The 19,814-nt window shown below is 43.0% G+C and overlaps 2 protein-coding genes across 7 annotated transcripts in view; one reads left to right on the plus strand and one right to left on the minus strand.

The window, feature by feature from the left end:
* USP8 (ubiquitin specific peptidase 8) overlaps nucleotides 1–1,131 on the plus strand; it is a 69,127-nt gene extending 67,996 nt beyond the window's left edge. For 5 of the 6 annotated variants that reach the window (XM_036301218.1, XM_036301224.1, XM_036301233.1 and 2 more), the window contains 2 exons: nucleotides 19–151; nucleotides 316–1,131. In XM_036301218.1, coding sequence (XP_036157111.1) covers nucleotides 19–151; nucleotides 316–501 — 319 coding nt within the window. In that variant the 3' untranslated portion in view covers nucleotides 502–1,131. The remainder of the gene's footprint in view (nucleotides 1–18; nucleotides 152–315) is intronic. The other variant, XR_004966335.1, reaches the window with a different exon arrangement.
* A 1,139-nt stretch (nucleotides 1,132–2,270) lies between these two features.
* The window catches only part of USP50 (ubiquitin specific peptidase 50), a 34,583-nt gene continuing 17,039 nt past the window's right edge, over nucleotides 2,271–19,814 (minus strand). The window contains exon 8 of the mRNA XM_036349880.1: nucleotides 2,271–2,544. Within this exon, the coding sequence (XP_036205773.1) occupies nucleotides 2,359–2,544 (186 nt within the window). The 3' untranslated portion in view covers nucleotides 2,271–2,358. The remainder of the gene's footprint in view (nucleotides 2,545–19,814) is intronic.

Here is a 19,814-nt window from a genome sequence, read left to right on the forward strand (position 1 = left end):
TAATGTTTGGCTTTGCAGTTTTTCCTATGATGGCAGGTGGAAGCAAAAATTACAGACATCTGTGGACTTTCCATTAGAAAATCTTGACTTGTCACAGTATGTTATTGGTCCAAAGAACAATTTGAAGAAATATAACTTGTTTTCTGTTTCAGTAAGTATATCATTGAATTAAATACCTTTTCTTTCAGAGCAAACTAAAAATAATGTTTCAAATGGTTTCTTATCTTGTAGGAAAGTAACAAAATAAAGCTTTGAAATTATTGACCTATTTTAAATAACTCCGTTTGAATTTATTTTCTCGTTTATTTGGCACAGAATCACTACGGTGGGCTGGATGGAGGCCACTACACTGCCTATTGCAAAAATGCAGCAAGACAGCGGTGGTTTAAATTTGATGATCATGAAGTTTCCGATATCTCCGTTTCTTCTGTGAAATCTTCAGCAGCTTATATCCTCTTTTATACTTCCTTGGGACCACGAGCAACCGATATAGCCACATAAGTAGTAGGTTGTAAGCTAGTTACCTTTTAGAAGGCTGAGCAACACAACTCTGGAAATGCTTATAAAGATCCTGGCTAGCTCTACGTGGCCATTTAGAGGAATTGTAAGACCATGAGAGCTGTGTTACTAATACCATATATCCCAGGTCAGTGCTATTATTAAAAAACCGACCAATAACATTTAACAAGTATTGCAGTAAGCATTCCTTAGAGGTATCATTGACATCATAATAACTTTTTTAGTTCCAAAGTTAAAATAAGTAGCTATGCATTATTATTCTACTGGTCTAAAAACTGTGTATCCGTTGTTTTCGTTTTCACTGTTATGGCCTTTTCACATTTCTAAACCTCAGCTTGATCTATGAATATTCTAGAATGATATGAAGCAGATGGGAATGTATGTGTATATATTTATTGCACACTTGCACATCAGATCGATGTACATAGTATCATGTGGTCCTTCCGTGAAATCTAGAACTCCAGGGATTGCTTTTTTTCTTTTGGCCTATTCTGAGTAACTGCAGTGCTTTCTTAGGGAAATGACAGGGCAAAGCTATTTTTCTTTTGGCTTTGGGCTGTATTTGTGCACTAAATCTTTATTCTAAAGAAATAAATGGAAACTTTTCTCTAATTTTTTTAAAAATGAGAATTTTCATTTACACCTATATTAAAATCTTAATGAAAAAAATAATTAAAAACCTTGTAAGTGTTCTGTCTTTAAGTTTATATTATCAATTATAGGACAGTAGAACTATAGATTTTATACACACACACTCTTTGTTACACTACACTGACCTAAAATTCATTTCACTTACCTTGTTAGCATCAGGATTCAATTCCACTCATTTTTCAACTTGACCCAGAACTGCATCTAGCACTTAGGGTTCTCAGATTTGGGAGTCACAAGATATAACACCCAGACTCATTCTCTCAAGAGTAGTAGAATTCTTAGAATTGAGATAAAAAGGAATAGGAATCACATATTACTGCAAAGTGAACTGTATTGTGAACCCCACATCTTTACAGAGTGATGTATTAAAAGGAATAGAGGAGCTTAGAATTTATCATTTACCTCAGGGACTCATTAGTCTAAGAGACATAGTTTTTTGCTAAATTATCTGATGAATTAAATATTTTCCAATCACATTCTTAAGCACACAGAGCCACTAGCACAAAAGTTTTGTTTTATTAAATATTTTTGGAAAATAATTTGTTGGAAATATACATCAAATTATCAGATGTTTTATGATAAAAATCCACCCTAATAAACATTGAATTTTAAAGCCTGAACTCACTGCATAATCTGTAGTGCTTAAAAGGCCCCCAATCCATTAGCATTGCATTATTTTCAATATGCCAGGACCCATTTTCTTGGCTATAGACATCTATAATAATAAAAGCATAATATGCTAATTAGACCAGACAGCCAAACGTACTTCCGGACAAAGCCGCGGCAGCTGCAAGGGCTGAGGGCAGGCAGCCGGCAGCAGTGGGGTGATGGGGGCAGCGCCTACTCCTGATCAGCCCGGTCACCTCCTGCAGAGGGAGGCTGGAGGCAGCAGCAGGGTGATGAGGGTGGCGCCTTCCCCTGACCAGCCCGGTTGCCTCCCACAGAGAGAGGCCAGAGTGTGGAGCGGGCCTAAGCCGTCAGTAGGACATCCCCTGAGGGCTCCCAAACTGAGACGGGGCAGACCAGGCTTAGGGCACTGGGCCTCTAGTATCTTATATAAGGTTGTATAATAATACACCAGAAAGAAAAATGTCAGTGATGCAAGTAAGTTACAAGAATTTAATAAGGCAAAACTTAAGTACCAGTTTCTGATTGCTTGTTTTGCAACTTTCAGGAAACACCATTTTCCTAGCATTTTTCTATAGGTATAGAAAAGGGCTGGCAGCTGTAGAACAGGAGATATGCTGTAGCAGTTTGAACTGAAGTATCTGGAATCTCACTGACTCGTGTGTCGTCAAAGCTAAACCACGCTTGGGTCACTGAGTTCTTGCAGAAAGCAGTGTAATGGCCACTGTCCAGATCACCAAAGTGGTTCTAGGGGAGGAAGGAATGTCAGACTTAGTATTTACATGCAAATACTCCAACTATTGGGTCAAAAAAGGTAGGGCCAAGAAATCTTTTTCATAATTGTCCCTTTTACTAAATTAAAAGAAAATGATAATTGTGTTCAGTTGAACCAAACATATAATCTGACTTCTATATTGTTTTTTTCTTTTTTTGAATAATTTTTTATTTGTTTTGAGAGAGACATCAGTGTGTTCCACTTATTTTGGCATTCATTGGTTGATTCTTGTATGTACTCTGACCAGGGATTGAACCTGAAGCCTAGGTATATTGGGACCACACTCAAACCAACTCAGCTATCCAGCCAGGGTTTATAATGTTTTTCATTTAATTGAACTACTTATATATTGTACCCACTGACTACTCAACAGAATCTGTGAATTAAATAGCATAATACTTGACTAATATTTATCAGTTAATACCTACTGGGCACTTAACTGTACCATAGACTATTAAACATTAAAGGAAATTTAAAAAGTAAGAAGATAGTCATCTTTCCTAAATGAGCTTATAGTGAAAAAAGACATTTAATATTGGACCAAGACATTTCCACACTGCATATTGCCACTGTACAGTGTGAGGAGGTTGTGCAGCAACAATCCCCTCAATCACTGAGGGCCCCCAAAAAAACCTGTTCTATTCTCTTTTTCCCTTATCTCTGCTAACCCAGTAAAGGAATATTTGAAATAAAGACATTAGATAATTTCATTTCTCAGAAGGTGGTATAGCGTGGAGCTAGGGTGACAAACCATTTGCCATGGGCCAAATCCACCCTGCTGCCTGTTTTTGTATGGCCTGTGAAGAATGTACCTTATATTTGTACTAGAAGCCCAGTGTGCAAAATCACACGACCTCGACCTCGCCATGCTCGCAGCCCCGCCCACCCACGTCGGTCTTTGGTCAATACGGCGTTAGGGCCACAGGCCTTTTATAATATAGATATGGTTGAAAAAAATCAAAAGCATAATATTTTGTTATGTGAATATTATATGAAATTCAGATTTCAGTGTTCTTACATAAAGTTTTATGGGAACAGAGCCATGCTTATTCTTTTATGTTTTTCACTGGTTGCTTTTACACTACAACAGTAAAATAGTTGCAAGAGAGACCATATGGCCTGCAAAGCCTAAAATATTTACTGGCCTTTTTACAGTTGCTGATTCCTGGTGTTGAAGGAAGAAAATGGTTTTTTGTAGTCAATTCTGACTGAATTTAGCTCTAACACTAAGAAAGGACCTTAAGGAAGTTATTTAACCTTTCTGAGCTTTACTTCCCCATCTATTAAAATGGGGTAATAAGACCTGCCTTGTCTTATACAGCTATTGTCAGGTATCTCATAGAGGTAGCACGTAGGACGTACTTATTAAATGTTCCCATAGACCTTTATCTTCTCTCCCTTGACATATTAGAGAAATATTCCAAAGCTTACAAAAGATCTAGTCTTGGTCTTTGCCATGTGACCTTAAACTGCCATGCTTCAGTTTCCTTATTTATAAAATGGTGCCCAAAATAGTGTGATGTAACTTGAGAAAAACAAAACATCTGGTGGATAAGTAGTGCACAAATATTGAAGTAATGTTCTGAAATGATTAGAACAGAACTAGAGTATTACGTTCAGTTTTGATGACTTAATGTAAAAAAGAAAAATGACATAGAAGACAGTCAAATATTTTTCTAGACTTCCATTTCCAGCAGATAAAGGAGATAATTAGGTAGCCTGAGAGCCTTAGTTATAAAATTGTAAGGAATGCTGGATAAAACATGATAAACATCGTTTGAACTATATGGCTGACTTTAAAGAATGTTTTTCAAGGGGAAAAACCCCAGGGGCCAGAACCAAAGGAAATAAAAGAGTAGCATGATGTGTGGCTGATGCTGTGACTGCCTCAGAGTAAAGATAATTCCTGGTCTCTGTAACCAAGGTGCTTCAAGTTTTATAGGTCACACAAGGACAGGAGGTAAACTCTTAGGTCCTAGCAACGTGAGGAATTGGATTGAGGTCCACACACTTAGCAAGAACTCTTAAAAAGAGATTCATCCTCAATAAAAATCCCATCCTTTAAAGCTTAGCTTAGCTTAGGGTATGGGGCAGAGAATAAAAGTCATTCCTAGGAATTTATTACCACAGAAAACTGTAAATCTAATGTAAGAAGTATTTTTGGGGTGCCAGGCAGAAAGAACGCAGAGCCCCAGCCCATGTGCTCAGTGGTTAGAGCATCAGCCTGTGCACTGAAGAATTGCAGGGTGCATGCAGGAGACAACCAAATGATGTGTGTGTCTCTTGCCCCTCCCCACTCCTTTCCACTCTCTGAAAGTCGATTTTTAAAAAGGGAGAGAACACAAAGAGAAGGTAAGGGAACTGCAAGAGCTCTACAGAATCAGAGAAACAGTGAGTGCCATTGTTTACATTTCCCCAGTGCTTGGATAGAGGATGCGAGTTCTAACGAGGTGCTCTGGTTGGCCTCCGATGCTACTATAATGCCTCCCCAGCCACTCCAGCAGCAAAAGCAAAGTGCCATAGTGCATGCACAGGACTCCACCAGAAAGAGTGCAGAAGTAGCAAAGTGCTGCAGGACCTGCGTGCAGAGCTGTCCCCTCCAGAGAAACTGCAGAGATAGGGTGCACTGCTGCATGAGCACATAGGGATGCCCCATCCAGAGACAGTGTGGAGCTAGGGTGTACACCTGAAACTAATACAATATTGTATGTCCACTGTAATGGAAAAAATAAAAAATAATGATAAAAAAAGAAAATACAGGAAAAAAAATCTCACTGTTAAAGCAAATATATAACAAACAGTGAATCAACCACTTAAAAGACTATTATGGAAGTTAAACAAAAGTATCAAAATTAATAAGTAGGGGATATACAAAACAAATGATATAAAACTTTATGTCAACAATATAAAGTGTGAAGGGGAAGTAAAGATGTAGTGCTTTAAGAATACATTTGAACTTAACAGTAGACTGGTATAGATATAGATGGATATATATGTGAACTTCATTGTTACCACAACCAAAAACCTGCAAAAAATACACAAGAAAATAAAGAAAAAGGAACCAAAAAAAAATGTTTAAAAAAACCCAGCAAATCAAAAGGAAAAAGATCAAGAGAAGAAGAAAGTGACAGGGAACAGCAAAAACGACCATGAAAAAAAATAATGAAATGGCAATAAGTACACACCTTTCAATAAAAGTGAATGGACTAAGTGCTACAATCAGAAGACATAGGTTGTTCTTCATTCAAGATGGTGGAGTATGTAAACCCTGAAGACTAGCTGAACAGTATTCCCATTATGAAGGATATAAAGAAGCTATGTTAAGACTGGTAGGAAGGGTGATGACACAGAACAGGCAGGTCTCACACCCAGAGTGTGTCGTCACCCCTCATACCAGTCTGTGAAAGTCCCCCCTGAGGAGGGGTCCCAGCCCCACACCAGGCTCCCAAACCCACAGCATCATGCCAGGACGAGGAGTCCCCATAACATCTGACTGCAGACCAGTGGGGAATGCATCTGAGGAGATGGGCTTCTGGAGTCCCAACATTCCTCTTGAAGGGCCATGCATGGATTTGCTACCTCACAGACTCACTAGCTCTTTGCTCCAGTGTGGGGAGACAACTCGAAAAGGCCAGGGACATACAGGAAGGAACCGAATTGCCTAGCTTCAGAGCCAGGGCTGGAGGGGCAAGGGTCAGGACGGCTTTCTCCAGAGACATTCAAGCTGGCAGGTGCCATTTCTCCTTTGTTGATCCCACCCAGATTTCACAGGCAAGTGTGAAATCTTTGCTCGCCACCCACCTGGCTAATACTGTTTGCCCCACCCTGGTGATTTCCTGAGATCCCACCCCATCCAAACTGTGTGCCAGCCTGATCTGTTTTACGCAGCTTCTCCACACAAACAGCCTGTCTGGGCTCACACTGCAGACTTTCCTAAACTCTCTCAAAGAAAGAGACCCTAAGCAAGCAGTGGATGGCCTCAGTGTGCCCTGTACCTCTTGCTAAGTGGCTAAATTCCAGCACAAGCAATGACCAGTCTCAACTTCCATTACAATTCACTTCGGGTGGCCCCAAGCCTGGCATAAGATATGGCCAGTATTGACTTGAAATGTAGCTTCGACCAAGTGCCTACAAGTTTGGCGCATGTAACAGCTAGCCTCAGTTCCCATTGTGGTGCCCACCCAGTGTCCCAAGCCCAGCACTCGTGGCAGCAGGCCTTGGTTTGCAGTGCAGCCTCTCCTAAGCACCCCCAAGTCCAGCACAAGAGACGACCAAATGTAGCTCCCACCAAGCAGCCCCAAGCTAGGCACAAACGGTGGCTGAAAATGGCCTGCACTGGAGCCCCTCCAAAGAGGCTTCAAACCACACCAGAGTACCAACTAACCAGCTCCACAAATGACACACCTAAGGGTGGATTTGGCTGGCACCGCAGCCCCACTAAAGCAACTTCTGTTCCATGGAGTCATCCCCCACACAACAGCTTGTCTGCTCACCTCATGGCCAGCCCTCACAGCCAGTCAGCCTGATGTGCCAACAGCAATAAGAGCTCAACTACAACAGGACACAGACAACTCACACAAGGGATACCCCTGGAGCACCCAGCTCGAGTGAACTGGGAGACAGCCACTGGGCCTCACAGGACACCAAATACCTAAGGCCACTCTGCCAAGACTGAGTGACATAACAGCTCCACCTAATACATAAAAACAAATACAGAGAGGGAGCTAAAATGAGACAAACGTACCAAATAAAATAACAGGAGAGCCGAAACCGGTTTGGCTCAGTGTATAGAGCATAGGCCTGCGGACTGAAAGGTCCCAGGTTCTATTCCGGTCAAGGGCATGTACCTGGGTTGCGGGCACATCCCCAGTAGGAGATGTGCAGGAGGCAGCTGATCGATGTTTCTTTCTCATCGATGTTTCTAACTCTCTCTCTCCCTTCCTCTCTGTAAAAAATCAATAAAATATATTTAAAAAGTAATAATAAAATAACAGGAGGAGAAAAAGAAAACCTCCAGAATTCAAAACACTGGTTAGATGGATGCTCAATGAACTCACAGGAAAAATAGATGAACTTAGTGAGAACTTAAAGAGAGACAGGAGCCATGAAAAAGAACCAGTCAGAAATAAATACAATAACTGCAATGAAGAATCCATGAGAGGGAGTCAACAGCAGGGAAAGCAAAGGACTGATTCACTCATCTGGCAGACAAAGCAGACAACACCCAACTGGAAGAGCAAAATGCAAAGAATTTTAAAAAGTGAGAACAGTTTATACCCAGCCAGCGTGGCTCAGTGGTTGAGTATCAACCTATGAACCAGGAGGTCACAGTTTGATTCTCGGTCAGGGCACATGCCCGGGTTGCAGGCTTGATCCCCAGTGTGGGGCATACAGGAGGCAACAGATGGATGATTCCCTCAATCACTCTCCCTCTCCCTCTCCCTCCCTCTCTGAAATCAATAAAGATATACTTTAAAAAAAAAAGTGAGAACAGTTTAGCTCAGTGGATAGAGCTTCAACCTGCTGACCGAAAAGTCCTAAGTTAGATTCCGGTCAAGGGCACGTACCCTGGTTGCAGGCTCCTCCACAGCCTGGGCCCTGGCAGGGACTCATGCAGGAGGCAACCAGTTGATAAGTTTCTCTCACATCAATATTTCTCTCTGTCTTTATCTTTCTCTCCCACTCTCTCTAAAAATCAATGGAAAAATATCCTCGGGTGAGGAAAAAAACAAATGATCCAGAGACAAATTGGGGTGGGCGGGGGGAACCAAAAGACTTGGACACAGACACTGGGGCAGTGGGGACTTGCCCAGGGTGGGAATGGCTGGTGGGGTGGAAGGGTCAATTGGGAAAAAAGAAAACATGTAAAACTTTAGACAATTAAAACAAATAGAAAAACAAAAACAAAAAACCATAGCTCATATTCCTAAGAGGGAATTTTGCATGAGGCTTATGCTTGATAAAAAATCACACATCTGGGATGATATTTTTCTATTAAAAAGTATTTAATTTGGGGGAAAAAAATGAGAAGAGTTTAAGAAACCTCTGGGACAACATTAAGTATACCAACATTGGCATCATAGTGGTACCAGAAGAAGACAGCAAAGGATTGAAAACCTATTTGAAGGAATAATGTTAAAGCGACTTTTTAAAGAAGAAACGATAAAAAATATGAATAACAAAATACAGGAAAGAAAAACTCATTGACAAGGGCAAACATAAAAGCAGTGGATGAGCCAACTATATAGCTAGCATAAAAGGTAAAAGAAAAAGGACTATCATGTACAATTACAACAATAAAGGATACACAAGAGGTAAAAAAAAAAAAAAAAGGCAATAAAATAAATATGGGGGAGTGAATAAAAATCGTAGTAATTTTAGAATGTGCCTGAAATTAAGCAACCATCATCTTAAAATATACTGCTATAAACATAGCTTGGTGTAGGAAACACATGGTAATCACAAAGACACCACACACACAAAAATAATAAAATTATAAGCCAATATCCCTGATGAACATGCAAAAATCCTCAACAAAATATCAGGAAACTGGATTCTGCAATACTTTACATCATGCTCTGGCCTGTGTTCTCCGTGGTTAGAGCAACACATTGATGTTTCTCTCTCTCCCTCCCCCCCTCCTCCCTTTCACTCTCTGAAGAGCAATGGAGAAAATATCCTCAGGTGAGGATAAACAACAAAAAATCATACTTCATAATCAAATGAGATTTCCAGGATACAAGGCTGGTTCAGTATGTGCAAATCAAATAACGTGACACACTACATAAACAAAATGAAGGATAAAAGTCATATGATCAAATCAATAGATGCAGAAAAGGCATTTTCCAAAATCTAAAATTGATTTATGATAAAAACTCTTAATGGGATATAGTACTTCAGCATAATAAAGGCCATATATGACAAACCCACAGCTAACATCATGCTCAATGATGAAAAGCTTAGACCTTTTCCTTTAAGACCAGGAACAAGACAAAGATGTTCACTTTCACCTCTATTATTCAACATAGTATTGGAAGTCCCAGCCATGGCAATCAGATGAGAAAAAGAAATAAGGGCCCTAGCTGGTTTGACTCAGTGGATAGAGTGTCGACCTATGGACTGAAGGGTACCAGCTTTGGTTTCTGTCAAGGGCACATGCCCAGGTAGCAGGCTCGATCCCCACTAGGGGTCATGCAGGAGGCAGTTGACCAATGATTCTCCCTAATCTTTGATGTTTTTCTCTCCCTCTCCCTCTCTGAAATAAATAAAAATATATTTTTTTAAAAAGGAAATAAAAGGCATCTGAATTGGAAAGGAAAAAGTAAAACTATCATTATTTGAAGATGCCATGATGCTATATAGAGAACCATAAAGATTCCACCAAGAAACTATCAAAGTAAGTGAATTCAGCAAAGTATGAGGATACAAAATTAATATTCAGAAATCAGTTGCATTTTTATATTCTAATTAGTGACCCGGTGCACAAAATTTGTGCACATTAAAAGGGAATTAATTAGAGGAAATATTTTAATATTGCTATTTGCCCTTTCTCTATAATAGAAGTGTCAGAGATGAAAGAAAATTAGTAAAATGTATATGAAAATCTTCCTTCTGTTAGAGTCTGGGGCATGCCACAGGAGCCAGAGTCAAGTCCCCACCCACCCACATGCACCTCAAAATCACGTGAGACTCAGACCTGGCCAGCTGGGCTAGATCCAGACCCAGCCGGCCCCAACCCCGTCAAGCCCTGCTGGGGCGGGGACCGTGGCCTTGAGGTCCCCTGGCCCAGGCCAGGGGGCATGGCCCAAGGTCCGCCAGGTTGGGGGGCACAGCCTCAGGTCCTCTGGCCTGGCGCTGGGGTGGGGCATGGCCTGAGGTCCCCCGTCAAACCCCGCCAGGTGGGGAGTGCACCCTGAGGTCCCCCAGCTTGGCACCGGGGCGGGGGGGTGTGGCCTGAAGTCCCCAGTCAAGCTCCACTGAGTGGGGGATGCGGCCTGAGGTCTCCCATCAAATCCTGCTGGGCAGGCGGCGCAACCTGAGGTCCCCCAGCCTGGCACCAGGGCGAGAGGCGTGGCTTGAGGTCCCCTGTCAAGCCCCACCAGGCGGGGGAGGAGGGTGCAGCCTCAGGTCCCTGCTGATTGCTTGTTAAGGCTCGTTATGGGAACTCAGTCTCCGCTGTGGGCGCAGCCATCTTGGGTTATGGAATCTCTGCCTCTGCTGTGGGCACAGCCATCTTGTGCTACGGAATTCCTGCCTCTGCTGTGGGTGCAGCCATCTTGACCATTACAGCATGATGGTCAATTTGCATATCCTCTCTTTGTTACATAAGACTAGAGGCTTGGCCTCTAGACTAGAGTCCCTCAGCCTGGCCTGCTCCCTCTTGCAATCCAGGACCCCTCAGGGGATGTCAGACTGCCGGTTTTGGCCCCATCCCTGCAGGCCAGGGCAAGTGACCCCACCAGTGCATGAATCCATGCACCAGGCCTCTAGTATGCATATAAGATCTTTGATTAATCTCTTCTAGCCCTCCCCTCACCCCCCTCCCTCTGAGATTCATCAGTCTGTTCCATGTTTCCATCCCTGTGTGTTGAGCATCTACCCCCTGGTGGTCAGTGCGCACCATAGCTATTGGTTGAACGGTCGCTTAGGGTTTTATATATAGAAAGATAATGAACTATCAGAAAGAGAAATTAAGAAAATAATCCCATTTACAACTGCATCAAAAAGAATAATGTAACTAAAATAAATTTAACAAAGGAGGTGAAATACCTGTACTCTAAAAACTGTAAAACATCGAAGAAGACTGAAAAGGACACAAGTAAATAGAAGGCTATATTGTGTTAATGGACTGGAAGAATTAGTAGTGTTAAAATGCACATACTAGTTAAAGCAATTTATTCAGTGCAATCCCTATAAAAATACCAATGGCATTCTTTTCAAAACTAGGACAAATAATCCTAAATGTTATATGAAACCACAATAGAGTACAAATAGCCAGAGCAATCTTGAAAAAAAAATAATTAGAGGGCCCATCTGGTGTGGCTCAATGGTTGAGCATTGACGCATAAACCAGGAGGTCATGGTTTGATTCCCTGTCAGGGCACATGTCCTGGTTGCAGGCTCGATCTCCAGTAGGGGGCATGCAGGAGGCAGCCAATAGATGATATTCTCTCATCATTGATGTTTCTAGCTCTCTTTCCCTCTCCTTTCCTCTCTCTGAAATCAATAAAAACACATTTAAAAAAGAGTTGGAGGTATCACACTCCCTGATTTCAAACTATACTACAAAGCTATTATAAAACAGTACTAGAGGCCCGGTGCACAAAAATTTGTGCACTCGGGGGGGGGGGGGTCCCTCAGCCCAGCCTATGCCCTCTTGCAGTCTGTGACCCCTTGGAGGATGTCCACCTGCTGGCTTAGGCCCGCTCCCTGGGGGATCGGGCCCAAGCTGTTAGTCAGACATCTCTCTGTCAACCCAGCAGCCCTCAGGGGATGTCCACTTACTAGCAGGGAGCAGACCTAAGCTGCAGTCGGATATTCTTAGTGCTGCTGAGAAGGTGGGATTGATCAGATTTTTATTTTTTTGATATTGAGTTGTATAAGTTTCTTATATGTTTTGGATATCTATTACTTATTGGATATATCATTTATGAATATCTTCTCCTATTCAGTAGGTTGCATTTTCCTTTTGTTGATGAATTCCTTCTTTGTGCAGAAGCTCTTTAGTTTGAAGTCTCATTTATTTTTGCTTTCGTTTCCTTTGCTTGAAGGGATATGATGTCAAATAGATTATTACCTATATTTTCTTCTAGGAGTTTTATGGTTTCAGGTATTACACTTAAGTTTTTTATCCATAAGAAAGTGGTGTAGTTTTTGTTTTTGTTTTCATGTATTCCAGTTTTCCAACACCATTTGTTAAAAAGACTGTTGCGGATTAGCATGGCCCTGCGCAAGAATGACACGCAAATTCATGAAGCCTTCCATATTTTGAAACACCAATCAGAAAGGATATATGCACCCCTATGTTCATAGCGGCACAATTTACCATAGCTAAGATTTGGAAACAGCCTAAGTGCCCATCAGCAGATGAGTGGATTAAAAAACAGTGGTACACAAGGGAATACTATGCTGCGGTAAAAAAGAAGGAATCCTTACCATTTGCAACAGCATGGATGGAACTGGAGAGCATTATGCTAAGCGAAATAAGCCAGTCAGAGAAAGATAAATATCACATGATTTCACTCATTTATGGAATATAATGAACAACATAAACTGATGAATAAAAACAGATCCAGGGACAGAGAAGCATCGATCAGAACGTCAAACCTCAGAGGGAAGGTAGGGGAGGGTGGGGATAAGGGGGAGAGATCAACCAAAGGACTTGTATGCATACATATAAGCCTAACCAATGGACACAGACACCAGAGGGGTGAGGGCATGAGTGGGGGAAAGGGGGGCAATGGGACGATAAGGACACATATGTAATAAAAAAAAAAAAAAAAAAAAAAAAGACTGTTGCCCTGCCTGGTGTGGCTCAGTCATCCCGTATACCAAAAGGTTGTTGGTTCAATCCTCAGTTGGGGCAACCAATAGATGTTCTCTCTCACAGTGATGTTTCTCTTTCTCTCTCTCTCTCCTTCTCTGTCTCCCTCTCCGCCTTCTTCCCTCCCTCTCTTCCCTTCTCTCTAAGATCAATAAGCATATCCTCAGGTGAGGATTAAAAAATTCTTTTTAAGAGACTGTCATTTCCCCATTGTATATTCTTGCCTCCTTTGTCATCTATTAACTGTGTAAGCAAGGATTTATTTTTTGGCTATTTTGTTCCATTGATCTATGTGTCTGTTTTTATGCAGGTACCATCTACACTAATAAAAGACAAACATGCAAATTGACCATACCTTTGCTACACCTTAAGCCAGGGGTCCTCAAACTATGGCCCGCGGGCCACATGCAAATACAAATATTGTATTTGTTCCCGTTTTGGTTTTTTACTTCAAAATAAGATATGTGCAGTGTGCATAGGAATTTGTTCATAGTTTTTTTTTAAACTATAGTCCAGCCCTCCAATGGTCTGAGGGACAGTGAACTGGCCCCTTGTTTAAAAAGTTTGAGGACCTCTGCCTTAAGCCATGCCCACCAGCCAATCAGAGTGACTATATGCAAATTAACCCAACCAAGATGGCGACCAGCAGCCACAGAGCTGGAGCGAGCAGGCGGCTTGGTTGCCTAGTGATGGAGGAAGCGAAGCTTCCCGCCTACCAAAGCCAGCTCTGAGCTCCACTCAAGGCTACAAAGTTTCAATTATAGAAGGTAAATAAATCCCAGAATAAAAAAAAAAAGAAAAAAAGGAGAGGCTGGGAGCTTCCGTCACCAGGAGGCTTGGCCAGCCTGAAAATGTCCCTCAGCCTCTCACCCAGACTGGCCAGGCACCCCAGCGGTGGTGGTGGGAGCCTCTCCCACCTCCTCAGCAGCACTAAGGATGTCCAACTGCTTAGGCCTGCTCCCTGTTGGTAAGTGGACATCCCCCGAGGGCTGCCTGGCTGCCAGAGGGATGTCTGATTGCCAGCTTAGGCCCGATCCCCCAGGGAGTGGGCCTAAGCCAGCAGGCGAACATCCTCCTCCAAGGGGTCCCAGACTGAAAGAGGGCATAGGCCAGGCTGAGGGACCCCCCTGAGTGCACAAATTTTTGTGCACCAGGCCTCTAGTACTGTTTTATAATAGGCACAGTTTGCTGACCACTGGTGTAGGGTGTGTGTGTGTTCACATCTTTTTTGTTGTTGATGTTCACATCTTTTTTTATCCATTCATCCGTCAGTGAACTCTTAGGTTGTTTTCATATCTTGGCTATTGCAAATAATGTTTCAATGGACACAGGGATGGGGGATATCTTTTTGAATTAGTGTTTCGTATTCTTCGGATAAACACCCAGAAGTGGAATAATTCAATCATATGGTAGTTTTATTCTTAATTTTTAAGGGAATATCCACACTGCTTCATAGTGGCTGTAATTTACATTCCCACCAATAGTGCACAAAGGGCTCCCTTTTCTTTGCATCCTATTCCTTGCTTATCAGTTCTTGTCTTTTTGATGATAGCCATTTTTTTAAAAAAAAAATATTTTTATTGTTTTCAGAGAGGGAGAGGGAGAGAGAGAAACATCAATGATGAGAGAGTATCATTGATCGGTTGCCTCCTGCCTGCCCCCCACTGCGATTGAGCCCGCAACCCGAGCATGTGCCCTTGATCGGAATCAAACCCGGGACCTTCCAGTCTGCAGTCCAATGCTCTATCCACTGAGCCGAACCAGCTAGGGCTGATGATAGCCATTTTAATAGATGCGAGGTGATATCTCAATGTGGTTTTAACTTGCCTTTCCCTGATGTTGAAGAACTTTGTGTGTGCCAACTGGCCGTATGTACAACTCCTTTGGAAAAATATTTATTCAGATCCTCTGCCCATTTTTGTTGTTGTTAATCCTCACCCAAGGATTTTTCCCCCATTGATTTTTAGAGAGAGTGGAGGGGGGGGGAAAGAGAGCGAGAGCGAGAGAGAGAGAGAGAGAGAGAGAGAAGAGAGACATTGATATGAGAGAGACAAATTAATTGGTTGCCTCCTGCATGTGCCCTGACCGGGACCAGGGATTGAGCTTGCAACCAAGGTATGTGCCCTTGACTAGAATCAAACCAGAGACTGTCAGTCCATGGGCCAATGCTCTCACCACTGAGCAACCCAGCCAGGGCTCCTCTGCCCATTTTAAAATCAGGTTGGTTGTTTTGTTGTTGTTGAGTTATATGACTTCTGTATATATTGTGTATATTAACCCCTATCAGATGTGTGATTTGCAACTATCTTTTCCCATCCAGTGGGTTACCTTTTCCTTTTACTGCTGGTTTCCCTTGCTGTGCAGAAGCTCTTTATTTATTTACTTGTTTTTCAAAGAAGGGATTGCTAGTCAATTCTTTTTTAAAATATATTTTTATTGATTTCAGAGAAGAAGGGAGAGGGAGACAGATAGAAACATCAATGATGAGAGAGAATCATTGATCACCTGTCTTCTGCACACCCACTTCTGGGGATTGAGCTCACAACCTGGGCATGTGTCCTTGACCAGAATCGAACCTGGGACCCTTCAGTCCGCAGGCCGATGCTCTATCCACTGAGCCAAACCAGCTAGGGCTGTGCAGAAGTTTTTTAGTTCCATGTGGTACCACTTTTTGTTTGTTTGTTTGCTTTTGTTTCCCTTGCTGTTAGAGTCTAATCCACAAAACCATCACTACTAGTAAGGCTGATGTCCAGCAGCTTAATGCCTGTGTTTTCTTCTATGTATTTTATGGTTTCAGGTCTTATGTTCAAGTCTTTAATCCATTTTGAGTTAATTTTGTGTATGGTGTAACACAGAGGTCTATTTCATTCTTTTGCATGTGGCTGCCCATTTTTTTCCAGCACCATTTATTGAAGAGACTTTCCTTTCTCCATTCTATATTAACCCCTATCAGATGTGTGATTTGCATCTATCTTTTTCTATCCAGTAGGTTCCTTTTCCTTTTGCTTGACTCCTTGGTTGTAAATTAGTCTTTCCAGGAGGGAGGCCAGTTTGATTCCAGGAGCTTAATTAAGCCTGAGGGCGGGCTCTTGTTTGGCACACAACTAGGGGCCTACGGAGGTGCTTTCAGCGAACTTGTGCAGGTGGAATCCATCGTTGCGCTCTCCCCGGGACTTTCTCCAGCTCACCGATATCTCCCAGAAGGAGCTTATAATTTTTGCAGCTGCTGCCAGGGAACCCCTCTACCTTGCCTGGCTCTGGTGGCCCTGGGGGCTTAGCCTGTGGGTCCCACAGGACTTGAGCCAACAGAGAAAACGTCCTTAAACTGCCACCACCACCAAGGCACAGCAAGAAGCCACAGATCCAGGAGTTCTTTCTGTGGGAGCGTGCCATTAGCTTATTATCAAAGCTGCCTCAGGGGCAGACTCCTAACCAAAGACACATGTATGGGCTGATGTAATCCTTTCTGGGGACCTCAGAGGTAGGCACTGTCTTTCCACTCTCCCCTGGCCATGCTCTGGAGTGCCAGTATCGCCCCAGGAGAGCTGCTACATGTATCTGGTGTCCTGGTTTTTTGGGCTGCTGCCCGCCCAGGGGATTCCCCTTGATTGCCTGGCTCTGGTGGCCGAGGGGAGCTTGGGTTTTTGGGTCAACATTCTAGCCAACTGTGCTACCCGGCCAGGGCTAAGAGGTGGCTGTTTTATCTAATGTATAGAAACCATCACAGAGAATCAAGTAAAATGAAGAAACAAAGGAATATGTTCAAATGAAAGAACAAGATAAAAACTCAGGAAAAAAACTTAATAAAATGGAGATAAGTAATTTACCTGATAAAAAGTTCAAAGTAATTGTCACCAAACTCAGGAAAAGAACTGATGAACAAAGTGAGAACTACTTCAACAGAGAGGGAAAAATAAGACAGTACCTAAGAGAAGTCACAGAGCAAAAAACGCAAAACTGAACTGAAAAACACACTAGAAGGCTTCAACAGCCTAGAAATGAAAGAAAGGATCAGTGGACTCAAGGGTAAAAATGGAACTCACCCCATCACAGTAGCAAAAAGAAAAAATAATAATTTTAAAAGAACAACAATAGCTTAAGGGACTTATGGAACAACATCAAGAGGGCTAACATTTGTACTATAGGGGTCCCGCAAGGGAAAGAGAGAAAGGGGCAGAAAACTTATTTGAAGAAATAATGGCTGAAAACTTCCCTAACTTGAGAAAGGAAATAGATATTAAAATATAAAAATTATATATTAAAAAGATACAGGAAGCCCAGAAAGTTCCAAATAAGATGAACCCAGCTGAAACCGGTTTGGCTCAGTGGATAGAGCGTCGGCCTGCGGACTGAAGGGTCCTGGGTTTGATTCCGGTCAAGGGCATATGCCTGGGTTGCGGGCACATCCCCGGTGGGGGGTGTGCAGGAGGCAGCTGATCAATGTTTCTCTCTCATTGATGTTTCTAGCTCTCTATCTCTCTCCCTTCCTCTCTGTAAAAAATCAATAAAATATATTAAAAAAAAAAAAAAAGATGAACCCAGAGACCCACGCTGAGACACATTACTATTTAAAAAGTCAAAACTTAAAGACAATGAGAGGATCTTAAAAGCAGCAAGAGGAAAACAACTTGTCACTACAAGGACCTCCCTACCTCCCCTCCCCCCGCCTAAGATTATCAATAGATTTTTCAGCAGAAACTGCAGTCTAAAAGGGAGTAACACAATATTTTACACAAACTGGATGTCCCAGTGGGAGAAGTAGGACAAGAAAAATAAACAAGAGATGTAATAATTGGAAAGAAAAAACTGACATTTACCAATAAAATTGAAAATGTAAAAAATGTAAACAATGGACACTTTTTAGATATATATATATTTCTTTATTGATTTCAGAGAGGAAGGGAGAAGGAGAGAGAAATAGAAACATCAATGATGAGAGAGAATCATTAATTGGCTGCCTCCTGCACGCCCCCCACTGGGGATCAAGCCCTCAACCCAGGCATGTGCCCTTGGCCGGAATCGAACCTGGGACTCTTCAATCTGCAGGCTGACGCTCTATCCACTGAGCCAAACTGGCCAGGGCCACAATAGACACTTTTAATAATAATTTTAAAAACTGTGTTAAGGCCCTAACTGGTTTGGCTCAGAGGATAGGGCATCGGCCTGCAGATTGAAGGGTCCCAGGTTCGATTCCGTTAAGGGCATGTACCTTGCTTGCGGGCACATCCCCAGTGGGAGGTGTGCAGGAGGCAGCTGATCAATGTTTCTCTCTCATCAATGTTTCTAATTCTCTATCCCTCTCCTTCCCTCTCTGTAAAAAATCAATAAAATATATATATATTTAAAAACTGTCAAGGTAAAACCAAGCTTTTTATATGATAATGTAAGTGAATATCTTCATGATCTTGGGGAGGGTCACTTGTGTCATGTGCCTTCATCATTTAATCTAGTCGTCACAGCAAGCCAATAAGCGAGTAGCACTGCTCCTATTTTACAGATGAGAGACTGGCACAAGAGTCCCAGATCCTGTAACTAGTAAGTGGCAGCGTTGGGATTTAAACCAAGATCTGTATTTTACAGCCTATGTGCTCTTTTTTCCTTTTACTCTATGTATATGTGTATGTTTTTATATGTATACTAGAGGCCTGGTGCACGAAATTCATGCATGGTGGTGGGGGTGGGGGTCCCTTAGCCTGGCCTGCGCCCTCTTGCAATCCAGGACCCCTCGGGGGATATCTGACTGCCAGTTTAGGCCCAAGCCCTACAGTTGGACATCCAACAGTCAGACATCCCTCTGGCAATCCAGGACCATGCCCTCCTAACCACTCGCCTGCCTGCTCACTCCTTACTGCTCGCCTGCCTGCCTGCCTGCTCAGTGCACATCACAGCAACCAGTCATTCTGGTCATTTCGTCGTAAAGGTCACTTAGGCTTATAGATATAGATATAGATATAGATATAGATATAGATATAGATATAGATATAGATATAGATATAGATAGATATAGATATAGATATAGATATAGATATAGATATAGATATAGATATAGATATAGATATAGATATAGATATAGATATAGATATAGATATAGATATAGATATATATAGACTAGAGGCCCGGTGCACAAAAATTTGTGCACTTGGGGGGGGGGGTCCCTCAGCCTGGCCTGTGCCCTCTCGCAGTCTGGGACCCCTCGGGAGATAACGACCTGCTGGCTTAGGCCTGCTCCCGGGTGACAGAGGGCAGGCCCAATCCCTAGGTGCAGCCCCTGGTCGGGCTCAGAGCAGGGCCGATTGGGGAGTTGGGGCGCTGCCCCCTGTCATGCACAGAGCAGGGCGGATTGGGAGGTTGCGATGCCACCCTCAGTCACACTCAGGGTAGGGCCGATTGGGGGGTTGGGGCACTGCCCCCTGTCACACTCAAGGCAGGGTCGATGGGGAGGTTGCGGCGCCACCCCCTGTCACGCACAGAGCAAGGCCAATCAGGGGGTTGGGGCACTGCCCCCTGTCACGCACAGAGCAGGGCCCATCAGGAGGTTGGGGCGCTGCCCCCTGTCATACACAGAGCAGGGCGGATCAGGGGGTTGGGGCGCCGCCACTGTCACACTCAGAGCAGGGCCCGTGGAGGGCGGATTGGGGCACCGCCCTCTATCTCCCACAGAGCAGGGCCAATCAGGGGGTTGGGGCGCCGCCACTCTCA

Source organism: Myotis myotis, unplaced genomic scaffold, assembly GCF_014108235.1.
Source record: "Myotis myotis isolate mMyoMyo1 unplaced genomic scaffold, mMyoMyo1.p scaffold_m19_p_1, whole genome shotgun sequence".
In the NCBI taxonomy this organism is placed as follows: Eukaryota; Metazoa; Chordata; class Mammalia; order Chiroptera; family Vespertilionidae; genus Myotis; species Myotis myotis.